Raw genomic sequence first — 22,446 nt, forward strand, 5'->3', positions numbered from 1 at the left:
CTCAGAGGCTGCGACGTTTCTTCAGCGACAAATGGCAATATTTTCGGATTGGTGTAAATTGAATCATATGACCGTTAATCCAGAAAAATGCTCGATCATTACGTTTACGAGAAAAAAAGTGCCTTTGAAATTCGAATACTTTATTGAGCGATTCATGATTGGTAGATCGACGTGCATCAAGGACCTCGGCGTTTTTCTTGACGAGCAGTTAACATTTTACGGATGTTCACTGCTTGAAATTCCTATACTGTTCACTCGTTCGCTCTACTCTGGAATATTGTTCAGCTGTTTGGAACCCTCACTACCTTAATGACGTTAATAGAATCGAGTCGATTCAGCGTAGATTCGTTCGATTCGCTCTTCGCCGTTTACCTTGGACCAATCCTCATCAACTACCGAGCTATGAAAGTCGCGGATTGCTAATTGGTCTAGTGGTCACTGCAAGTAAGACGGTAGCTATCGCGTGCTTTAATGATAGCAGATGTTTTGAATGATAGGATCGACTGCCCCACTCTGCTCCGTGAAGTCAACATCAATGTTCGTCCTCGAGTTCTCCGCAACAACGCTTTTCTTCGACTTCCTTTACGCCGCACTAACTACGGGATAAACGGTGCGATTATCGGCTTACAACGGTCATTCAATCGAGTGTCATCTGAGTTCGACTTCAATCTTTCAGGGCATAAAACAAGGACCAAATTCTTACATAGTATTAGAATTAATCATTGATTTTACAATAAATAAATAAATAAATAAATGAAACGTTAATTTTGCTGAAAAATCAGCTAACGAGGATGGAACAGCTGACATCGGTTAAACAATTTAAGTGTTTAAAAAGTCCTGGAACTTTTGAATTGTACTTTGTATAGTGCAATAAAACAGTTGCCACGACAGGTTCGATTTTTTACTCGTTTCTGTGAAAAATATCTAAATCTGAAAAACCTATAGTAAGTTGAAATTTTTTTTTGTTGTTTTTCTCATATAGAAACACACTTAAATTGCATTACCGACAGGAGATTTTTCCAGTAAAAATAACTTTTCATCACAACGGTAGCGAGGACAGTGGGTCGAGTATAGATTTTGAATCTTCCTCCCTGACTCCCTAAATTCCCTTTGCGTCTGTGTGTTTAGGAACCTTATTGAGTAGATTTGATATCTCTCTTCTCCTCTTATTTTTCCGGACACCGCCAAGAAATTAAAGCGAATAAAATAGCGGATGCATTGAAACTGACTTTGTTTCACAGAAAAATACAAGACTTTGTTTTTATCACGATAACATATATGTCAACTCGCTTTCACATCTCATCCAAGTCAGTCGATAAAACAAAACCGCTTACGTTCGGGACAGAAGAAACCAAGTACAGTATTGTGTAGTGAACAATAGAACGACCTCAAAATGAGTGAACCAAACGAACAAAAGCTACCGCCGACACGAAATAATACAATTGTTGTTAACTTCAGGCAGTGCCAAATTCGACCTTCGATACAAGAACTTGAAGGTTTGCTTGAGGAGCAAATGCATCTTGACGTTAAACGTGTGCATTTACTTCAATGCAAGAAGACAAATAATTTTTTTTATATCCAGTTTTATAAAGAGTTGGAAGCAATTCAATTCGCAAGAGACAATAACAATGTACACTATGTGGAGCACGAGAACATTAAGTACAACATTCCAGTATATATGGAAGATAGTGCTATATAAGTGCATATGCATGATCTTCCTTCAAGTGTCAACGATTCATATATTCGCAAAACTATGTCCCAATACGGAGAGATTCTCTCCATCGAAAAAGAAAAGGGAAAGAATTTTTTCCCTGGTATTCTAAATGGCGTACGTTTTTTACGCATACACTTGAAGAAGGCTATACCTTCTTATGTGATTTTTGGTCAAGATACAAGAATTCAGTGCAAATCACTTGTTACCTATGACAATCAGATGGCCACATGTCAATATTGCCAAAAAGCTGTTCACTACGGTAAGCCATGTGATAAACTGGACAAGGAGACAACTACACCAAAGGACAACGGTGCTTCCTTCACACCAACCCCAAACAACCCCAGTACATCTGTGACAACCACAAACAACAATGAAGCATCCCCTTCAACGAATCCATCATCATCCCCTATAGAACAAAGTACACCAGCTGCAGTTAACAACTTACCCTCCAACAGACCCTGTCAGCTTGGAGCGACATCAATCTTCAGTTCAGCAACGCCATCGCACGGCATCACATTCAACATATCATGTCAATTGTATGGGTGCGCAGCCCTGCTATTTTGGCGCGCACGAATTTGACATTTCTCTCCCCTACTTCTATGTATGAGATTCGATGCGAACTCACCTGAGGGCGACATGCTCGCAAAAAAGGATGTTGCCAATGATTTGTTCGGGAAATGTGAGAGCTGGATATCTTGTTAATATGATGTCTTTGCCTCCAACCAACCAGCAATTGCAACCAATGTACAACAAGGTGCATCTACAGCAACTCTCAACGAGCCCAAGACTACGATCAACAAGGACAACGAAAAGAAAACGGAAATCACACATAACACCGACGATGAAGCAATGGATGATGAGATAAGCCGCGGACGAAGTGACCCCCGATCTTCGTTGGATGGAAATGGAAACTCATCTCCCCCTAGAAAAAGGGTGACAACGAGATCCAATAACAGAAAATTTTTAAGTAACAAAAATGTAAGCCAATCGGTCACGTAAAGCTTTTACGTAAAAAAGACAGAATAAAAATTTTATTACAAAAAAAAAATGGCAGAAGAACTGGTCGAATAAATAAAACTAGAATGGCTTGCTGGGGACACGTTTGTACCAGTTTCTGTTCTATTATAGATCTTCTATATAGAACCTTTAACTGGTGAATTTGCACTAATCCTACATACTATAAAATAATGTGCATTAAATTTGCGTTCAAAATATAACTAAGCATTATCTTACAATAACCTTTCGCCGTGCTATATATAGACATACAAAGCTATATTTTGATGCAATGAAACTTGAATAATAACAGTGCAAGGAACTTGAATAGCTGCATTAAATCAATGTCTTGAAAGTAAAGTAGTTCTATAATTCAAAGCTACCTAAATTCACCTTTATTTAGCAATATGTGTCAGTAGTGCAGAAGTTAAATGGATTTCCGAGGAAAATTTGACTTTTTATTTACTTCAATCACACTGTTATACATTTTGCAGCGTTATGCGTTGGTAACATATATACATGTTATGTGAAATTGTGAAAACACTTTGAAGCTATTAGTGATAGAGTAAGATTCTTATCTGCGAACAAGTCATGTCATGTATCAAACTTAGTTTAACTCCAGGGGAAGGTGCGAGCTACGAAACCAGAGAGCCGCGGTTCAAATCCAAATAAATATTAAAATAATACGCCATAAACTGTATTAAAAGTGATATTCATTTATTTATGTTGAACATTAAATATTCTTTTCAATATTTGAATTTCATTTGTAACACATTATTTAAACACTCTTATAGCAACGTGACATTTATAATCTACAGTTTAAATTGTTACCATCGATAAAGTATTTATCGATTTATTTGCATTATTGCTGCAATAATAATGTGCAATTCCTGTTTCACCTATTCAGATCCTAGAAGAGTCTAATAATCGCCTTTTTCAGTTTGATAATAGCATTTAATTTCTTTATATGAGTTTTTTAAAGCTGAAATATTGTTGGGTTATTATGCGTCGTGGTTACTTGGGGTTTATCCGTGATCGCATTTTGAAGGTCCCAAAATGACTCAAGCGAAATACATCCAAAAGTCAAAACAGCTCGTGAGCAAGGGTGTTAATCGTTTCAAAGAGAAAGAACATTTCAATGAGTTCTCAAATATCGGTTCTATCGATGTAATGTGCTGATCATAGCCTGTAAAAAGTAATTATGAAATTTCTAAGTACTTGATGTTTGAAGAAAAATGTGCCCAAAAACGTCCCGACTGGACATTCCGGGACCCCTGAAACAGTCCGACCAGGGGGGATTTCCCTCTTGTCCCGTCAATAAGTAATTGTTTATTCAGAATAAAAGGAAATTTTGTCGCATGTAATGGTCTCAAATTTTACGGATCAGTTAGTTGGATCGTTAATCATGTGCTTCATAGCACATGTAAGGGAACGTCACTGACTTTGTAATCTCCAATTAGAAATAAATGAACCAAGATGCTTCAGACGGTCGATTTTCAGTTGCATTACATACTCATTTCTACGCACTGCAGTCTTTTAAACAAGAAGAATAGAACGCCTCGATCACTCTCACTAGTGAAAGCAAACGACCAGCTCAGAATTCAGAACATGGGCAGATCACCGCAGAAAGCTTTAAGCGACCCTTACACGAGACAATATTATTGTCAATACGAGGAGTATTGACAATACTTTTGATCGTGTAATGGAAACTCCATCGGATTGACGAAAATATTGTCAAAAAATCAAAACTGCTCATCAATCCGACAATACTTTCTCTCCAGAGAGAAAACAGTTAAATATGTACAATGACCTTTTCTCTCAATGTTACAATATTCAGTTGCAATATTTGAAGCTCCAAACGCTTGATTTTCTCGAAAAATGCGGACTCAAGTTAACAAGTCAATTGGATTGACGGTATTGACAATACTTTGGATTGACAATAATATTGTCACGTGTAAGGGCTGCTTTACTCAATCTCTAACCACGAAAAGAATGTGTGGGAATCGGAAAACACCTGTAAACAGTTTAAAGAGGTGTGCACGTCGTTGTTGAACGAACTACGTCTTTGGAGGAGACCACGATAGGATTTTTCTATTATCTCTCCTTCACATTCTCTCATCACATCTTCACTATGTCAAACAGTCCTGCAGCGTCAGTATCAAGATAACTTTCGTTGCAGTTGAGTGTCACTTATCCGGTTTAACCATTCTGTTTAGCGTTCTTAGAGGTCATTGCCAAAGGTGAAAGTGCATTCCCGGTTATTTGGTACAATTATTAAGTGATTTAATGGAAACGTGATAAGTAAATTCGTGCAATCATATACCAAACTTGTTGGCGTTCTTTTTCTTTCAATGAACGCTGATTTATATCAAAGTACAAAACCGATGAAAGCTTTGCTATAGAAAGGGTTTTTCTTTTAAAGTCATCAACTGTAAGCCTGACGATAGCAGGTAAGTGAAAAAAAAAATCAAGTGAATATTCTGGTTATTGAGCTGTGCGTGGAGTGATCGCCACTGTCGTAGATAAAACACTGCTCATGCCATGACAGAGAAACGTGCTGTGATTAGATCATCGAACTTACACAAATCAATAGGCACATGCTCATGATGGGCGCAATATTTCTCCATGTTCATGGGCGTTGTTGCACTACACTTTTGAAGACGATCATTTTTTGATGCCTTATCTGATCGATTTGAATGACTAATTTTCTGTTTATAAATAATTTGTATCTGAATTTGGTTCTAAATAAACTGAATTATTTAACAATATACAAAGTTAAACGTAGTATTGGCCCTACATTCCATGCGAAACTTGGCCTTCTCCATGATCAGTTTTCGTAACTGATTCCTTACTTGCACAGGAAATTTATAAATTGAATTCCACCTAAGACCAGCGTCATATATTATGAACTACTGACAAATATAAGCGTCAATCACTTCAAGTAGGGGATTATTAATAATCGAGTGTTCATGAGACATAGTATGTTTTATCAGTCGTAGATTTGTGTTTCAGCATGGGGCAGGCGTGCAACCTCAGTGGATAGATTTTTAAATTGAAGGAGTTATATAGCTTCCGGCTCGCGAAAAAAAAGCATATATCTTTTGATAAATGTTTTAAATTGTGAAAATGTTTTTGTTTCAATCAAAAAGTATCTGCTCTCCATCTAGCAGTGAGGTGATACCTTTTTTTTTTATCAATCAGCATGTGTTTTTTGCATGAATATTTTTCGGTGTTTCAGTTTTCATGACATTATTCTAATGTCAGTCGTTTTAAGTGGCAATTTGAGATTTTAATCACTCATTATTCTGTAAAATCGAAACTGCAAATCGGATCGAATTTGAATCTAAAAATGTAACAATCGATTAAACATTCCATGATAAGTCGAAGTAATTTTCACTTTAGAGTTTAGTGTAATTTAAGGTACTTCCAGAGCCGATATTCAGGAACCAGCATAACCCAAACCGATTCGTATGGCCATATGACGAATAAATTGCAATATTTTTGAGTCCAACTTTGAAGCTTTTCGGGATTGTCATCTTCTATATCGCTTTGAATTTTAAAAATTCATCCACCTACAATTCGAGAATCGGAAGTCAGAATTGGATTAAATTGGATTTATTTTAATTTGAACTTTTGTTTCTGAAATTCGATTAGGCTTTTTTTGAGAAAACGATTGAGCTTTGAGAAACGGAATTCTAAAATCGGTATGGCCGAAGTCAGATAAATTCACCTGAGTAGCTGTATAGTTTATATTTGTTTCAAAATGTTTGAAAATCAATGTAGACATCTTTGTGGAATCGTAGTGCGAATTAAATTTTTGGGTGCCTTCCGAAACGGAAACTGAACACAACCAAAAATGAAATAAGTTTATTTGGTTATCGACCATCCAAATCTGCTAACTCGATAAACCTGATTAGTTTATGTGAAATAGACATTTTTATACTAATCACCCTGTATCTCCAAAACCGGAAGTTGGATCTGACTGAAAAACATGATGTTTTATAGAATCTTAGAACTTTTCATTTGAATCTTAGATGATTCTTAGATTTCATTTGAATCTTAGATCGGTTCAGCCATCTACGATAAAAATGAGTTACACAGTTTTAATTTCGTTTCACATATCATCCTGTAGTTCCGAAAACAGAGGTCGGAACCAAACATAATTCAGGAACCTTGTTTGGGAGTATACGACTTTTCATATGAATCTGAGTGTGTAGAAAACGGTTGAGTCATCTCCGAAAAAAATTGAGTGAAATTATTTGTCATACACCCATTTACTTACCTTACCTAACAGCTATAGGCCAGGGGTGTCCTTTGCTGTATACGTCTCCACATAACTCGGTTCATGGCTGCTCGTCGCCAGCCACTCAAGGCACGGATGCTTCTGAGATCACCCTCCACTTAATCGATCCACCTTGCTCGCTGCGCTCCTCTTCTTCTTGTACCAGTCGGATTAGATTCAAGAACCATTTTCACTGGGCTGTCGTCCGACATCCTTATGACATGCCCAGCCCATCATAGACGTCCGATTTTAGCTGTCCGTACGATGGGTGGTTCTCCTAGCAGCTGTTGCAATTCGTGATTCATACGCCGTCTCCACGTTCCGTCTTCCATCTGCACTCCGCCATAGATCAGTACCTTTCTTTCGAAAGCACTGAGGGCGCGTTGGTCCTCTGCCAGCATAGTCCAGGTCTCGTGGTCATAGAGAACAACCGGTCTAATGAGCGTTTTGTAGATGGTCAATTTCGTGCGGTGGTGTACTTTTCTCGATCGGAGAGTTTTTCTGAGTCCAAAGTACGCAATATTCCCTGCCAAAATACGTCTATGAATTTCTCTGCTGGTGTCATTATCGGCGGTCACCAGTGAGCCCACATACACGAACTCGTCAACCATCTCGATATCGTCACCGTCTATCAATATTCGTGGGGGGAGGCGTAGTGTTTCTTCTCTAGAGCCTCTTCCTCTCATGTATTTTGTTTTCGACGCATTTATGGCCAATCCGATACGCCTAGCTTCAGCTTTCAGTCCAATGTAGGTTTCCGTCATCTTCTCAAGGTTACGTGTCAGAATATCAATATCGTCAGCGAAGCCAAAAAGTTGTACGGACTTTCGGAAGATCGTGCCACTCGTGTCGATCCTCGCTCTTCGAATCACACCTTCCAGGGCAATATTGAACAAAACGTAGCCGGGACTCGAGAGCGTCCCAGATACTCGGACGTAGCACATCACTCTATCCATCGTTGCTTTGACCAATCGCGTCAGTTTATGCGGGAAACCGTATTCGTGCATTATCTGCCATAGCTGTTCTCGATCGATTGTGTCGTATGTCGCTTTGAAGTCAATGAATAGGTGATGCGTGGGTACGTTGTATTCACGACACTTCTGGATTACTTGTCTTATCGCGAATATGTGATCCGTAGTGGTGCGGGCTCCAGTAAATCCCGCTTGGTACGGCCCTACGAATTCCTTGGTGATAGACGACGGCAAAGGATTTGGGAGAGTACCTTGTAGGCGACGTTCAGCAATGTGATTGCGCGGTAATTGCAACAGTCGATCTTATCGTCCTTTTTGTAGACGGGACATACCACTCCAGCCATCCATTCATACCACTCCATCCATCCATTCTCCTCCATGTTTGAGCAGCTCGCCTGGCAACTGGTCATTGCCCGCGGCTTTGTTGTTCCTCAGCTTGCCGATCTCCTCACTTATCTCCGACAGGGGCTGGGAATCTGTCGTCGGCTGAGCGTGCACCCAGATTGATTCCTGTACCTTTCTCTGTATCTTGTACTTCGCCATTCAAATGCTCGTCATAGTACTGCTTCCCCCTGTCGATTACCTCACGTTCGTTCATGAGAAGGTTACCACTGGTATCTTTGCACATTTCGGCCTGTGGCGTGTAGCCTCTACGTGAGCGGTTCACCTTCTCATAGAACTTCCGTGTGTCATTTGCGCGGTACAGCTGTATGATCGCTTCGCGATCATTGTCTTCCTGGTGGCGCCTTTTCTTCCGGAAAACCGTGTTCTGTTCCGCGCCTGTCTGTATCGTTCCTCGTTCGCTCTAGTGCGGTGTTGCAGCATCCTCGCCCTTGCTGCATTCTTCTCTTCGACCAACTACTGACATTCGCCGTCAAACCAGTCATTTCCTCGATTCGATAACCTCGTACCTACCCCGGTAACCAATAAGCACATACTAATGCCGCAATATGACAGCAAATAATCGCTAATTGGCATTTCAATCGCACTTGAGACTGAATTAAGGCCGACTTTGGCAAAATATACGGCTATTCATACATAATGCTTATTTATGGCTGGTGTGCATTCTGAAAGCTGAATTCTAATTGATTTACAACAGATGAGCTTTCAGATAGCAGATATAGAGCTTTAAGCATTTTTGGTGCCCATAAAAGGCTAATTTAATGCCATTATTAGTGCTTACTGGTTACCTGGGTAGTACGGTTGAAGCAGTGCTACTCACGGCGGATCTTATATTCCTCCAGCCGTCTTCAAGAGTCGCCGCGCCAAGCTGCTCTTCCGTTGGTAGCACTTGCTCCAGTTGTTGCGCGCATTCCTCTGCAGTACGGACGCTACGTAGCTGCTGGAGATTGAATCCCGGCGTTCCTGTGCGACGTATATTGTGCACCGTCGATAGTTTTGAGCGCATACAAACCGCGACAAGGTAGTGGTCAGAATCAATATTGGCACTGCGGTAAGTGCGGACATTGATGACGTCGGAGAAGAATCGCCCGTCGATGAGAATGTGGTCGATTTGGTTTTCCGTATGTTGATCAGGTGATCTCCAGGTGACTTTGTGGATATCTTTGCGGGGGAAGAAGGCGCTTCGAACTACCATTCCTCGGGAGGCTGCAAAGTTTACGCATCGTTGACCATTGTCGTTCGTAACCGCGTGCAGGCTCTCCAGCCCGATCACGGGCCTGTACAGGGTCCGGCACTCGAAGTGTAACCAAGTTCAGACCTTCGAGCCTGGCGTCAAGGTAAATGCGACATATTATCGGGAAAGTATTCTGGAGGTTGCTTTGAAGCCGTGGGCAGACAAACATTTCGGTGGCAGACCATGGACGTTTCATCAGGACTCGGCACCGTCTCACAAAGCTCGAGTGAACCAAGAATGGCTGAAAAACAACGTTCCGAACTTCATCACGTCCACACAATGGCTCTCGAACTCACCAGATGCGAATCCAATGGATTATTCTCTTTGGGCCATTTTGGAGAGCAAAGTCCGAACTAAAAGATACACCAGTCTCGAGGCGCTGAAAAAAGTTATTGTCCGCGAGTGGGCCAAAATACACCTGCAAGTCACATTCGGGCAGCTTGCGATTCGTTTTTTGACCGTCTCAAGGCCATAGTCAAGGCAAAAGGTGGTCATATCGAGTAAAAGTGAATTGATTCTGAATTTTGTATTATTTTTACACATTTTGTAATTTGAATTAAGTAAAAGTAATTTTCCAAACTGAATTTATGGCCTTTTTAATTGGTTACACTTCGAGTGCCGGACCCTGAACATTGCCTCTCGGCCTACCTGAGCATTCATGTCGCCGATGACGAGTTTTACATTCCGCCGTGGACAGCTGTCGTAGGTTTGTTCCAGCTGCGCGTAGAATGCTTCCTTCTCGTTATCGGGTCTCGTCTCATGTCACACTTCAAACTGCCTTCCTGCTCCAAGAATCTTTCCACTGCAGCTCAACCAACAGACGAGAATCGCTCAGCGTAGTTGACGGTTGTGTAACGTTTGGCGACAGAGTCATAGTTCCTGAGATGTTCCGACGAAGGATTCTGCAACAGTTTCATCGAGGTCATTCCGGAATGGTACGCATGAAGGCAATAGCTAGAAGCTTTGTTTATTGGCCCGGTATCGACAATGAGATTGAAGACTTCTTCAAACACTGCACGCCATGTTTATTAGCAGCCAAGACTCCTACAAAGACGACATTAGAGTCGTGGCCGATTCCTGCCAAACCCTGGTCCAGTGTCCAGGTCTCGTAGATGGTACCTATTTTTAATAATAGTTGATCCCTTCTCTAAGTGGCCTGGAATACATCCATCAAAATCGACGACAACACAAACCACCATCGAACTACTGATTCAAACTTTTGCAACATTCGGCAACCCAGAAGTAATAGTGTCCGACAATGGAACTCAATTTTCCAGCCACGATTTTCAAGATTTTTGTACAGCTCAAGGAATTCGTTATATTCGTATCGCTCCGTACCATCCGCAATCCAACGGTTTAGCCGAAAGATTGGTGGATACTTTGAAGAGAAGCCTTCGAAAAATGCGTACGGGAGGAGATTCATTCGAAGGAGCGCTGTACACCTTCTTGAATGTTTACCACTCTACTCCAACCAGTGACTTGAACGGCAAAGCTCCCGCTGAATTGATGTTCGGCAGACCAATACGTACCGTATCGTCATTGCTCAAACCGACTGAACGTTCCACTGACTCCACATTCAGAAACAGGAAGAATCAGAACAACTCATTCAACAAAAAGCACGGCACAGTCAAAAGGGCATTTCAGCACGGAGATACCGTCTACGTAAAGGTACATCGAGCGAATTCATGGCAGTGGCAACCTGTAACCGTGATCGAGAAAATCGGAACCGTGAACTACAATGTCTTCCTGGAGGATCAACATCGCCTGATACGGTCACATGCAAACCAACTCAACGCTCGAGTTCCTGAACCCAGTACAGTAGGTAATCCAACACCGCTTTCAGTATTTTTCGATGGTTTCGGATTAACGGCTCCAAAAGCTCTCAATGTTCCTGTTGACAACCCAGACCCACAGGTATTCGAAGAACCCGTGTTGGATGAGTCCAATGAAGCTAGCCTGACAAATGATTCTTCAGAAGATGAAGTTGTGGGGAATGAAGAATGCGAACCTGTACAATCAACAACACCAATCCTAGAGAGAGGTCGACGAATGATTCAACTTCCAGCCCGGTTCAAGCCCTACTGGATGATGAAACCTTGAAGAGGGAAATGTTGGATCATTGCAACCAACGATCATATAACAGCTGACATGAATCTTATTTTATTCATTCTTTGATTGACTTCCAATAAAGTAACAGCTAGAAGTATTCAATCCGAAGTTTCATTCCGGGAGTTTCCGGATACAACAATAACTATTACTAACCATATTACTCCACCACCACTATATTGCTGAATAAATTTTTTTTAAACATCATCGAGAAGAATGTTCGCTGGTGAACTTTTCACAACTGATTTTTCACAATGTGAGATCAGTTTCGCGTTTGCAAAAAAAATCAGTAGTGAACTTTTCTTCAGTGAGCTCTCTGATCGATGATTTTTTATTTGAAAATTACTTTTCAGTCGCGATTTTCAAAATTTTGATTGTTTTCCCAACAATTAATTAACATTTCGAGAAACCATATACATACGTACACTGGATTTTGCGTTCACTTTTCGGAATGATTTCTTAGTTCTTCTTTACAAGAAAAGCAAAACCGTAATGGGAATGAATAACATTGCACAGAGTATGCGGTAATACAGAATCAAAACAATAAGTGCGGTGCTCAAAGTGGCAGTATTTGGAAGTGCTAAAACAGCCATGCGATGATTATTTCTATGAGCGCACTTCTGAAAATAACATTATCAAACCGGTTTCTCGCGGTTTGGGTTGTCTATGAAAATAAAGAATGTGAACGACAACCGCCAGTCCGGATAGATCATATGTGGTGGAATTTTTCTCCAACTGATCGTTTTATGGTTCGAATGGCACGATTTCGTGACCCCAACTTTATAGAAGAAAGTACCAAAATTGTAGAGCAAATTGGTTAGGCAATGAAACTCTAATTGCCGATAGGGTAAATGTTCGAGAGAATAGAAGAGGCTATGGCATTGTTTGATGTTTAATTGAATGAAACCGTAATTGCCGCATGATTCGATTACTCTAGCGTATCTGGTATAAGAAAATTAATGCATTCACTGTTACTGGATGAACATGTGTAGATCTGTAACATAGAGAATGATATTTCCAAATTCAATCCATGATTCGCATTCATACATATTTTCAATTACAATTACAGTTCCAATCATCGAAAATTTTAAATTTTCAGTTTTTTTTCAGTAGAATTATTGCTTTTTATGTCGATAATATTTCACAGCTTTATCTGCGTTTGGTTCTTAGTTACGAGAAAGCCACATCTAAATCATTAGGTGGATAAAAAAACATTTAACTATCAACCTTTGCTGTTGATCTACGTCTCCTAGGTGATACCAGCACATTAAAACAGGTTGTTGGTTTGGGCGTGGAGCATTGATGAATGTATCGGAGTTTGAATAGAAAGATCTTTGCGTGTGTAGCGAAAGAGCCGGCAAACGATCGTGATGCTATATTACATCTGTATGCACTCGGCATGTTCAGTGTGAGTTTTGTCATCGTTGCGATCGTACTTTACGCGTTCCTCAGCTACGATAACAAAGTATTATATTGTATTTAACTAGTAATTAGCAAATGGGTTTATACTAATCATTGACGTGACTTGATTTCGCATTTTTTTTGACATCAAACCGAGTGCTAGCATAGTAGTTATTTGCGGTAGGTTAAAAGTTAACAAAAGAAAACATACAGCTTTAGGCAGAAAAAATATCTTACGTCCGATAATCTACTTTAAAATTTCTATATTCCTCCCTTAGATTGTAACCCAGCTCCCACGAAATGTCACGAAGGTACTGTGCTGTTGCATGGCTTATCCTGTGTGTCGTTTATCTAACCAAAGCGCAACAGAGATGCTGTGAAACTTACTGCTACAGTCAGGACAGCGATCGATCTCAATCGAAACATTTTGCGACGAAATCCGCGTACGAAGTAATCCGCGCACCAATATCCAGCCGGGAGCATATCGTACCAAGTAAGCGCAACCTAAATTATAGCAATACTGACAATACTTAATGAAATGTTTTTTTTTAACAGATTGCATCCCGTCCAAACTCTGGCAACTGAGTCGACATGGGACGAGACTGCCTGGCAAAAAGGATATCGAATTCATGTCACAAGCGTTGAACAGTGTAAGTAGGATCCGTTAATCGTTTTACTTCTGATTTTCCGAATCATTTAAATATGGTGCAAAATTTTCAACCAAATTTGTGAAATGGATAAGTTGTTCTTCACCTCGAACTCAAACATCATGTTTCCTTTGTCGCCACTTGGAAAATAGTTGAGTAATTTCGTTTCGTGGATGACGATATTCAGAAAAACTTTCTTATTGTCATTATCAGCCATTTTTACTCCGTTGTTCCTATGGGATTCTATAATTAGTTGATTTTTGAAGACTTACACACTTCAATTGGATTACTGATCTCAGCTGTTCATACATCGGTAGTTGATTTTTCAGTAAGAATAACATTTCATCAAATGTTTATTTACACTGATATATAAGTAGAATGATAATGTTCGGTGGTTCGGCTGTTCTAAACTCGTTAAAAGATGAAAAATTACCGAATGAAGTTTAGTGTGTACATCCACTCGACATTGATAATAAATTTATTTACATATCTCGATTGTGTAGTTATCTTTGGAAAGTTCAGAAGTTTGCTAGAATTTATGGGGGGCTTATCAAAAAAGTGATTTATAAGAAGCCGGCTTTCATGAACCTATATTCCCATAAAAGATAAGTTAGTTTGAGATGCTTGATCGTCATTGGCTGCTAAGTAATTTCACTATGATCAACAATTCAGTCTTGAAATTTCAAAACTAGGTTATATTGCCAATTTTTCATTTATATTACCTGGATTACCCGTGATATTCTCACAGGGCCGCAACACCGGACTGCTTCAGCACGGTTACACATTGAAAGCCTTACCGGAAGTGAGTAAAGGTATCGATTGTTCGTTTTCCACTACTCAATGCTTCAATTTTGTCTTGGGTCTCCTTTTCTAAATTTACCCTGTGGAAGAGGGTAGAACTTAATCGTAAATATTTCGAGTAGTACTTAACCCAACAACATAATTTTTTCTCCATGCTGTCGAAAATATGACCAGCATATTTAATTTATTTTCAGTATTATGAAACAATATAGTTTTCTAAAATGTTTAGTATCAACGTGTATCAAAGAGAAAAACGCATGACTTTTGCTTGTCTTTCTCGTACTCGGACGACATTGCATTTTCGTTTCACTTATTGAGTAAGTACACTGAAGTCTTTTTTTATGCGAGTTTACGTACCACATAAAAAACCGCATAACTGAAAATTCGCATAAAAAAACAGATATACAACTCAAACGATACAACCGTATCCACCAGGATTTTTCTACATTGAAATCTTTGACATTTTCAGCGAAGGTGAAAAGATGAAAACGCTCGGCTAACTACAGGCGACTTTGTTTTGTCAAATTGGATTCGACAACCGTCACTGAATCAATTTTGGTAGCCGTCTGGTGGCCATGGCCGCCCAGGTAGCCAAAACACTATGCGGGTAAATTGCGGGAGAAATTACGGGGTTAGCGTGTTTATCAATGTTCAGGAGAGATTGTGCGTAATCAGGGATGTCAGGTTCACAGATTAATCTGTGTTTCACAGATTTTGAGTTTTGTGCACAGATTTTAAAACTGACACAGATTTTCACAGATTTCTGAAAATGATCACAGATTTTCACAGATTCTTGAATAAATCACAGATTTTTACAGATTTTGGAAATAGAGTACAGTTTAGCACCAAAAAGTACAGAGCGGTTGAGGAAAAAGGTACAGAGCGTGCAGAGCGTGTTGGTAGTGAGACCTGTTTTTTTTTGCTCATCAAATTGATTTTGAACTGCTATTGGGGTACGGAAAACGGTCACAGATTTTCACAGACAGGTTTTGGGTTTCAACACAGATTTTTGAAAAAATGACCTGGCATCTCTGTACGTAATACGGTGAGATTATTTCGGATAAAATATTACTTTATTTGTCCGTGTTGATTCAGAGCTTAGAGAGATATTTACTTAACTAATATAATATATTACTGGTTTGTAAGAAATGATTTACCAATTATTGACACTAAAACGCATAGAAATACACGAAAATGTATAGAGGTCTGGTCAGACTCATCAGTCAGACCGAAAGTGTAAAAATGTCTGTTAGACGGAGGGTTTTTTTTATTCAATAATAAGCAATAATAATTTTAAGCACACTGCTTAAGCCAACCCATACACAACCTGACAGAAATGAGCCTGTTTCATATGTGTTCTACTGGATTCAGGACGGCGCTAGTGTACCTAAACAATACGGGTTCGATGAATTACGAAACAAAAAGTTTACAAGAGAAACCAATACTTCATTACGTTATTTACGGTTACTGTGTATGGTTCCAGCAATATAAAGGGTGATTTTTTAAGAGCTTGAGAACTTTTTTAAACAATAAAACGCATAAAATTTGCAAAATCTCATCGGTTCTTTATTTTAAACGTTAGATTGGTACATGACATTTACTTTTTGAAGATAATTTCATTTAAATGTTGACCACGGCTGCGTCTTAGGTGGTCCATTCGGAAAATCCGCTTTTTTATCGACAAATTTTGTTCAGCGATGAGGCTTATTTCTGGTTGAATGGCTACGTAAATAAGCAAAATTGCCGCATTTGGAGTGAAGAGCAACCCGAAGCCGTTCAAGAACTGCCCATGCATCCCGAAAAATGCACTGTTTGGTGTGGTTTGTACGCTGGTGGAATCATTGGACCGTATTTTTTCAAAGATGCTGTTGGACGCAACGTTACAGTGAATGGCGATCGCTATCGTTCGATGCTAACAAACTTTTTGTTGCCAAAAATGGAAGAACTGAACTTGGTTGACATGTGGTTTCAACAAGATGGCGCTACATGCCACACAGCTCGCGATTCTATGGCCATTTTGAGGGAAAACTTCGGAGAACAATTCATCTCAAGAAATGGACTGGTAAGTTGGCCACCAAGATCATGCGATTTGACGCCTTTAGACTATTTTTTGTGGGGCTACGTCAAGTCTAAAGTCTACAGAAATAAGCCAGTAACTATTCCAGCTTTGGAAGACAACATTTCCGAAGAAATTCGGGCTATTCCGGCCGAAATGCTCGAAAAAGTTGCCCAAAATTGGACTTTCCGAATGGACCACCTAAGACGCAGCCGCGGTCAACATTTAAATGAAATTATCTTCAAAAAGTAAATGTCATGTACCAATCTAACGTTTAAAATAAAGAACCGATGAGATTTTGCAAATTTTATGCGTTTTATTGTTTAAAAAAGTTCTCAAGCTCTTAAAAAATCACCCTTTATTTAAAAAGAGCGTAATTTTCATATTGTGACTCAGGCAAGAACTCATGAATGAAATTAAAATATTGCGTTTTCTGCTAACTACGCTGCATAGCAACAAAATCATCCATAACACCCGTCATAAATCTACAAACATGCGTATTTTGTATTTTTTCTATCTTTTAATTCACTCTGCCCAACGTTTTCTCTTTGTTCTGAAAAGATAACTATTAACAGTAACCGCAGATTGTCGAAAAACAGATACGTTATTTCCAAATGTTATTCCATTTACGACGCCATTGTGAAACCAGAGAACCAAAACTTTTACTTATATTCTCGATGTATGGGAGCTGTCAAGCTCAGGCTGGCTTAAGCTCTAAAATGCCAAGGGTATTTTCTAATCTTAATTAACGACTAATTTAAAACTAGAATAGTATCATTAGACGGTCCGTGTGGGTCCGCGGGAAACACCCCCAGGCTACGAAGGCCCGGCGGGTGGCCCGCATGCTGGTTTTCGACTGGTGCGGTCTTCCGTGGGCGTTGATGGTGATGTTACGGAAGAGAATGAAAAAAAAGTAAATATTGTGGAAACGGGGTAAAAAGGGGATGTGGGAACAAAATGTCTGAAAACTAATTAGTTGCCATCGAAATGGTGAAGAGACAAGGGAGGGGAAACGAAAAAGTTAGTGACAAAAAAAGATCTTGTTAGTTCCAATGAAGATGGTGGACAGAGACGGGGAAAAACGGAGGGTTAATATAAGTATTATCCTGAGATCTACGTCTCTATGTTCAGTACATACATAGAGACACACGCAGACAGTTGCTCAATTCGTCAAGCTGAAACGATTGGCATTCGATAGAGTAACAGAGGCATTTTGGCCACTGTGTATATACCCCCCAAACAAACTTTTTGGATTTAACCGTTGTTAAGTAACCCATGTGGCATCAATTTGAAGTTAATCAGATTAAATTACCCATTACGGATGGATTTTTCAAAGATATTACAACATTTGATAAATATTTTTTACAAAAAATAATTGATTAAAATATAGAAGTCAGTTGATATACCTTATGATAAAAAAAACCGGAATTTTCATTTTAAAATTCCTGCGCTTGTCCAATCGGTAAACTTTTATTCTCTCAACGTTGGCAACACTTTTATACACATTCTGTCAAATTTTGACGCATATCGTACGATTAGTTTTTGTTTGGCGTCTATACAAAGAAGTTGAAAAAATTCTCGTGTGGCGATTTTTAAAATGGATGAAAATTTAGAACAACGTGCGTGCATCGAATTTTGTGTTGCAAATGGATTTAAGTGTTCCGAAACGTGTCTAGGAAAAACACAGGCATACGAGTGGTATAAACGCTTCAAAGGTGGTCGTACAAGCTTGGATCATGATGAGCCTGGCCGCCCAACAACATCTGTTACTGAAAAAAAAATTGAATCGGCGAAGCAAATCGTGTTGCAAAATCGTTCTGTACCGATTAGAGAGATTGATGTGTTGTTGGGCATCTCTTATGGATCAGCCGAACACATTTTAACTGATGTTTTGGGTTTGAAACGTGGTGCCAAAAAAGCTGAATTTCATTCAAAAACAGCGTCGTGTTGGTGTGGCCAAAGAAATGATTTCCAACGCAGATGGTGACCCCAAATTCATCGAATGCATCATAACTGGTGATGAGGTGTGGATCTATGAATATGACGACAATCGACCGAATGACGCTTCGAAGGCTAGCCGTTGTTCTAAATTTTCATCCATTATAAAAATCGCCACACGAAAATTTTTCAACTTCTTTGTATAGACGATAAACAAAAACTAATCGTACGATATGCGTCAAAATTTGACAGAATGTGTATAAAAGTGATGCCAACGTTGAGAGAATAAAAGTTTACCGATTGGACAAGCGCGGGAATTTTAAAATGAAAATTCCGGTTCTTTTTTGATCATAAGGTATGTGGATGACGAAAAATTAAGAGGAGGATTTGATTATCGTAAACATTTTTCAAAAGATAAAAAACGACGTGTTTTGTGTATGTAATGTAGTGAGTCAATAATTACGATAGCGCTTGATCCAATCCTGGAAAACATTTTTTATATTCAGTTTTCGATATGGCCATCAGATCCATCTGCGATTTTTTCATAATCCCATCTCGGGTGCTGAAACGTGTTCCACGGAGCGGTTTCTTGAGTAGACCGAATAGGAAAAAGTCGTTATAGGGAGCAAGATCCACGAGTTGTTTGCCCACAAATCTGGTCTTTTTTGATGAATTGCTTCACGCAAACGTCTCATAACGTCCAAATACAACTCCTAATAGTCAGTTTGCGATCTACGGTCATACATTTTTTGATTTTGTTGATGTTTTCGTCGGTTTTCGATGTCGATGGCCTACCGCTTTTCTCTTCATCATTCACAGACTCACGGCCACTTTTGAAACGTTCGTTCCACTGATAAACGAATGTTTTCTTCAGAGTATTGTTGCCGAAACACATTTTTAACGTTGTACCGTTGAAACCGTTTTTAACGCAAAATTAAATGCAAACTCGTTGTTGCAAGTTCATGTTTTTTTGAAAATTGTACCACATTGAGGACACGCACAATCGCAGCTGTACTCAATACAGCGTAACTTTAACAAATGGTATCAAGCGGAAAATTTGGTAGAATATCAATGACAGATGTGGGGACATGAAAAAATCTAATCGGGTGACTGAGAGCGCCACATGGTGGTGATTCAGGGTAGTATGTGGGATCAAGGAATCAAGGATGTTTTTTGTGGTGTGATCCACAGCAGATTGCGTGGAACTTTAGCGTCTCTTAAACAATTTCTGTCTTTGGTTCCATCTCAACCTCAAACCTTTGGAACAATAGTATCTTGAATCTCAACTCTCCTTTAGACATCATGAGACTCATATAAAAGCTCGTCAAAGAGTTTAATGATCCGTACTGTTTACAATCATTTTACTATTCGCTAGTTCGGTCTATCCTCAAAACCTGAGTACATATTTGGTGCCCATATGCGAGGGGAAAATACAAATTATTAGTATTTGTAATCTAATGTATTTAACAGTGTGTACGATCATTTTGACTTCTCTGTTTGGAGTGTCGTTTTAAAAAATAGACTTAAAAGAATTGGATAGATAATAAACTTTTTATAGTTAACCATTTTTGAAACACTTGTATGTCATTATATTAGTCATGTTCAAGATTGTGAAAATGAATTTATATTAGCGTGTATGTTTGTGAAAAAGTAGAAAAAATTATGAGTTCTTACGCGCATTTGAAGATGGTTGATTTTCAAACGGGCTTTAACCATCCTACCAAAACTTCATGAAGTCCAACAGATGGCCAGATGAAAAATAAATAAACAAATGATAAAATTTCTACTATTTTTTGACATTCATCACTTACAGTTACGAGACTCAATTCTGGATAATTACGAATCTCGGCGGACAGCTCCCGATTCTGGACGAATGTGTTCCGATGATCTGGAATTGTTGCGGGAATGGCGTTGGGATAGTAATATCACTGTCAACTACGAATCCTTCTTGACGACGCAAGGATGGAATGAGCTCAAATTCTTAGCCAAACGAGAGCAAGACCGTTTCTACGAAGTGATGTCCAGTCAATATTCGAAGGAACATTATTTGGTAAGATATGAAGATATTTCGATCCATACGATTGACAATTGACCATCATTGACATTGCAGTTCCGTTACACAAAAACTCAACGAACAGAGGCCAGCTTCAAGGCGTTTGTGGAAGGTTTGTTCGGCGACAATGCGTACAGTAATATAAATGTTGAGCCATCACCGAACGACGACACCCTGCTGAAACCGTATGATTTTTGCCCGGCATACGATGCCAACAAGGACAAAAACAAGCAACCAGGTTCCGAATATAGCAAATTTCTCGAATCAAGTTTGTTCACGATAACCTTAGCTGACATTTCCACTCGTTTGGGATTCCGGTACAATCTCAGTGTTGACCAGGTGGAGGCGATGTGGGATGCCTGTAGGTACGAGCAAGCGTGGCATTTACAGCAGCTCAGTCCTTGGTGCAGTGTGTTCACCAAAGAACAGGTCAACGTGCTAGAGTACAAGGAAGATCTCAAGTACTACTATCAAAACAGCTACGGTTACAGTAAAAGCGCAGATTTGGCATGTTACGCAGTTTCCGATATGGTGAAACACTTAGGCCGAACGGACAACCCGCAGGTTGTGGCCTACTTTACGCATGAATCGGAAATTCAGATATTTCTCGCTGCATTGGGTGCTCTGAAAGATACGGATGCTCTGCGCGCGGACAATTACTACGCCTTGCGGAATCGACGGTTCCGGTCCAGTGTACTAACGCCTTTCGCAGCTAACGTAGTCGCTGTTAAATATCAATGTGCAGATCCAGTGGAACCTGTTAAGGCTATTTTCTTCCTGAACGAAAAAGCTCTTATGTTCGATTGGTGTAACGTTGGGCTGTGTAATTGGTCCGACGTGGTTCGACAGTTCAAGCGATACAGTGAGGGAGATTGTGCCAAACTTTATTGTGGAGGAAGTACAGCTTCGGACAAACATCTGCCATCGTTCACAGTGAGCATTATGGTGGCCGTGATCGTAGCGTTAGTAGCGAAACAACGAATAACTATTTTTTAAGACGAATTCAGATCTTTACTCTAGATATAGGTTATTGTACTGATGAGAAACAATAAAAGGCTATATTTTTCTTCACCAAATTATTTCACCCAAAAAAAGGCTGGAAAAAATCTTGTTTATGTACTTGGCAATGGCATAAATTAGAAGGAACAACAAACTGAGACACAAATGAGTTTCTATCCGGATGTGAGTTTCGGATTCAGAGTTATGAATCGATGCGTGTGAAAATAATCTCTCGAACAATGACGAAAACAACTTCATAATTACTTTACACGTAATCAACTCGATCCGCAAGTCTTCCCAGCCACATTGATTCCCTATAACTTGTTTAAAAAACCTCGATTGGCAATCACGTACCCAGAGGTATTTGCAGTCACGTGGCCCCTCAGAAACAGAAATGAAAAAAAAGTTTGACAAATATTATGGGACTGTTGATCCAGTAGATTACACCATGAGATAGAGGTTTCGAGAGTTACGGTAAAATAAATGAGAGTAATAATAATGCATAAAATACATAAAATAGCAATTTAGTTTTTGAAGCTATATACGAAGTTTTTTGAGGCCTATATGAGTCAACGCCTGAGTAAGGGTACTTGGAATTTTTTCCGATTATAGAGGTTTTAACCTTAAGGTCTGAGGACAGAGGACCACGTGTTGAGTTTTAAGTCAACCACGTGGCTCGCTCTATTCCCTTTGCGCATCGTATTTCTCTTGTACTCTCTCGTATATGAGCAAAGTGTACCGAATTGCCAGTATACATTTTATTATTTTGATGCGAAGTTTTATCATATTATTCTATCGTATGGGTTGGACATTACTAATGAACAATGAAAAAATATTCAACTTTCACAA

At 39.5% G+C, this 22,446-nt stretch overlaps 2 protein-coding genes across 3 annotated transcripts; both read left to right on the top strand.

Annotated features, from left to right (window-relative positions):
- The first annotated feature begins 4,795 nt into the window (after nucleotides 1-4,795).
- Nucleotides 4,796-21,674, top strand: LOC131436804 (multiple inositol polyphosphate phosphatase 1). Of its 2 annotated transcripts, none has more exons than XM_058605726.1 (5): nucleotides 4,796-5,157; nucleotides 13,382-13,596; nucleotides 13,659-13,753; nucleotides 20,359-20,595; nucleotides 20,656-21,674. In XM_058605726.1, the coding sequence occupies exons 2-5, from the start codon at nucleotides 13,404-13,406 to the stop codon at nucleotides 21,592-21,594; spliced, it is 1,464 nt and encodes a 487-aa protein (XP_058461709.1). In that variant the 5' UTR covers nucleotides 4,796-5,157; nucleotides 13,382-13,403; the 3' UTR covers nucleotides 21,595-21,674. The 2 variants fall into 2 exon arrangements, with proteins under 2 accessions (XP_058461709.1, XP_058461710.1); XM_058605727.1 differs by lacking the exon at nucleotides 4,796-5,157 and adding an exon at nucleotides 13,103-13,283.
- Nucleotides 10,998-11,696, top strand: LOC131434177 (uncharacterized protein K02A2.6-like). Its single transcript, XM_058600831.1, has one exon. The coding sequence runs from the start codon at nucleotides 10,998-11,000 to the stop codon at nucleotides 11,694-11,696; it is 699 nt and encodes a 232-aa protein (XP_058456814.1).
- Nucleotides 21,675-22,446: the final 772 nt, after the last annotated feature.

The sequence above is a fragment of the Malaya genurostris genome, chromosome 3 (genome assembly GCF_030247185.1).
Source record: "Malaya genurostris strain Urasoe2022 chromosome 3, Malgen_1.1, whole genome shotgun sequence".
Classification (NCBI taxonomy): domain Eukaryota; kingdom Metazoa; phylum Arthropoda; class Insecta; order Diptera; family Culicidae; genus Malaya; species Malaya genurostris.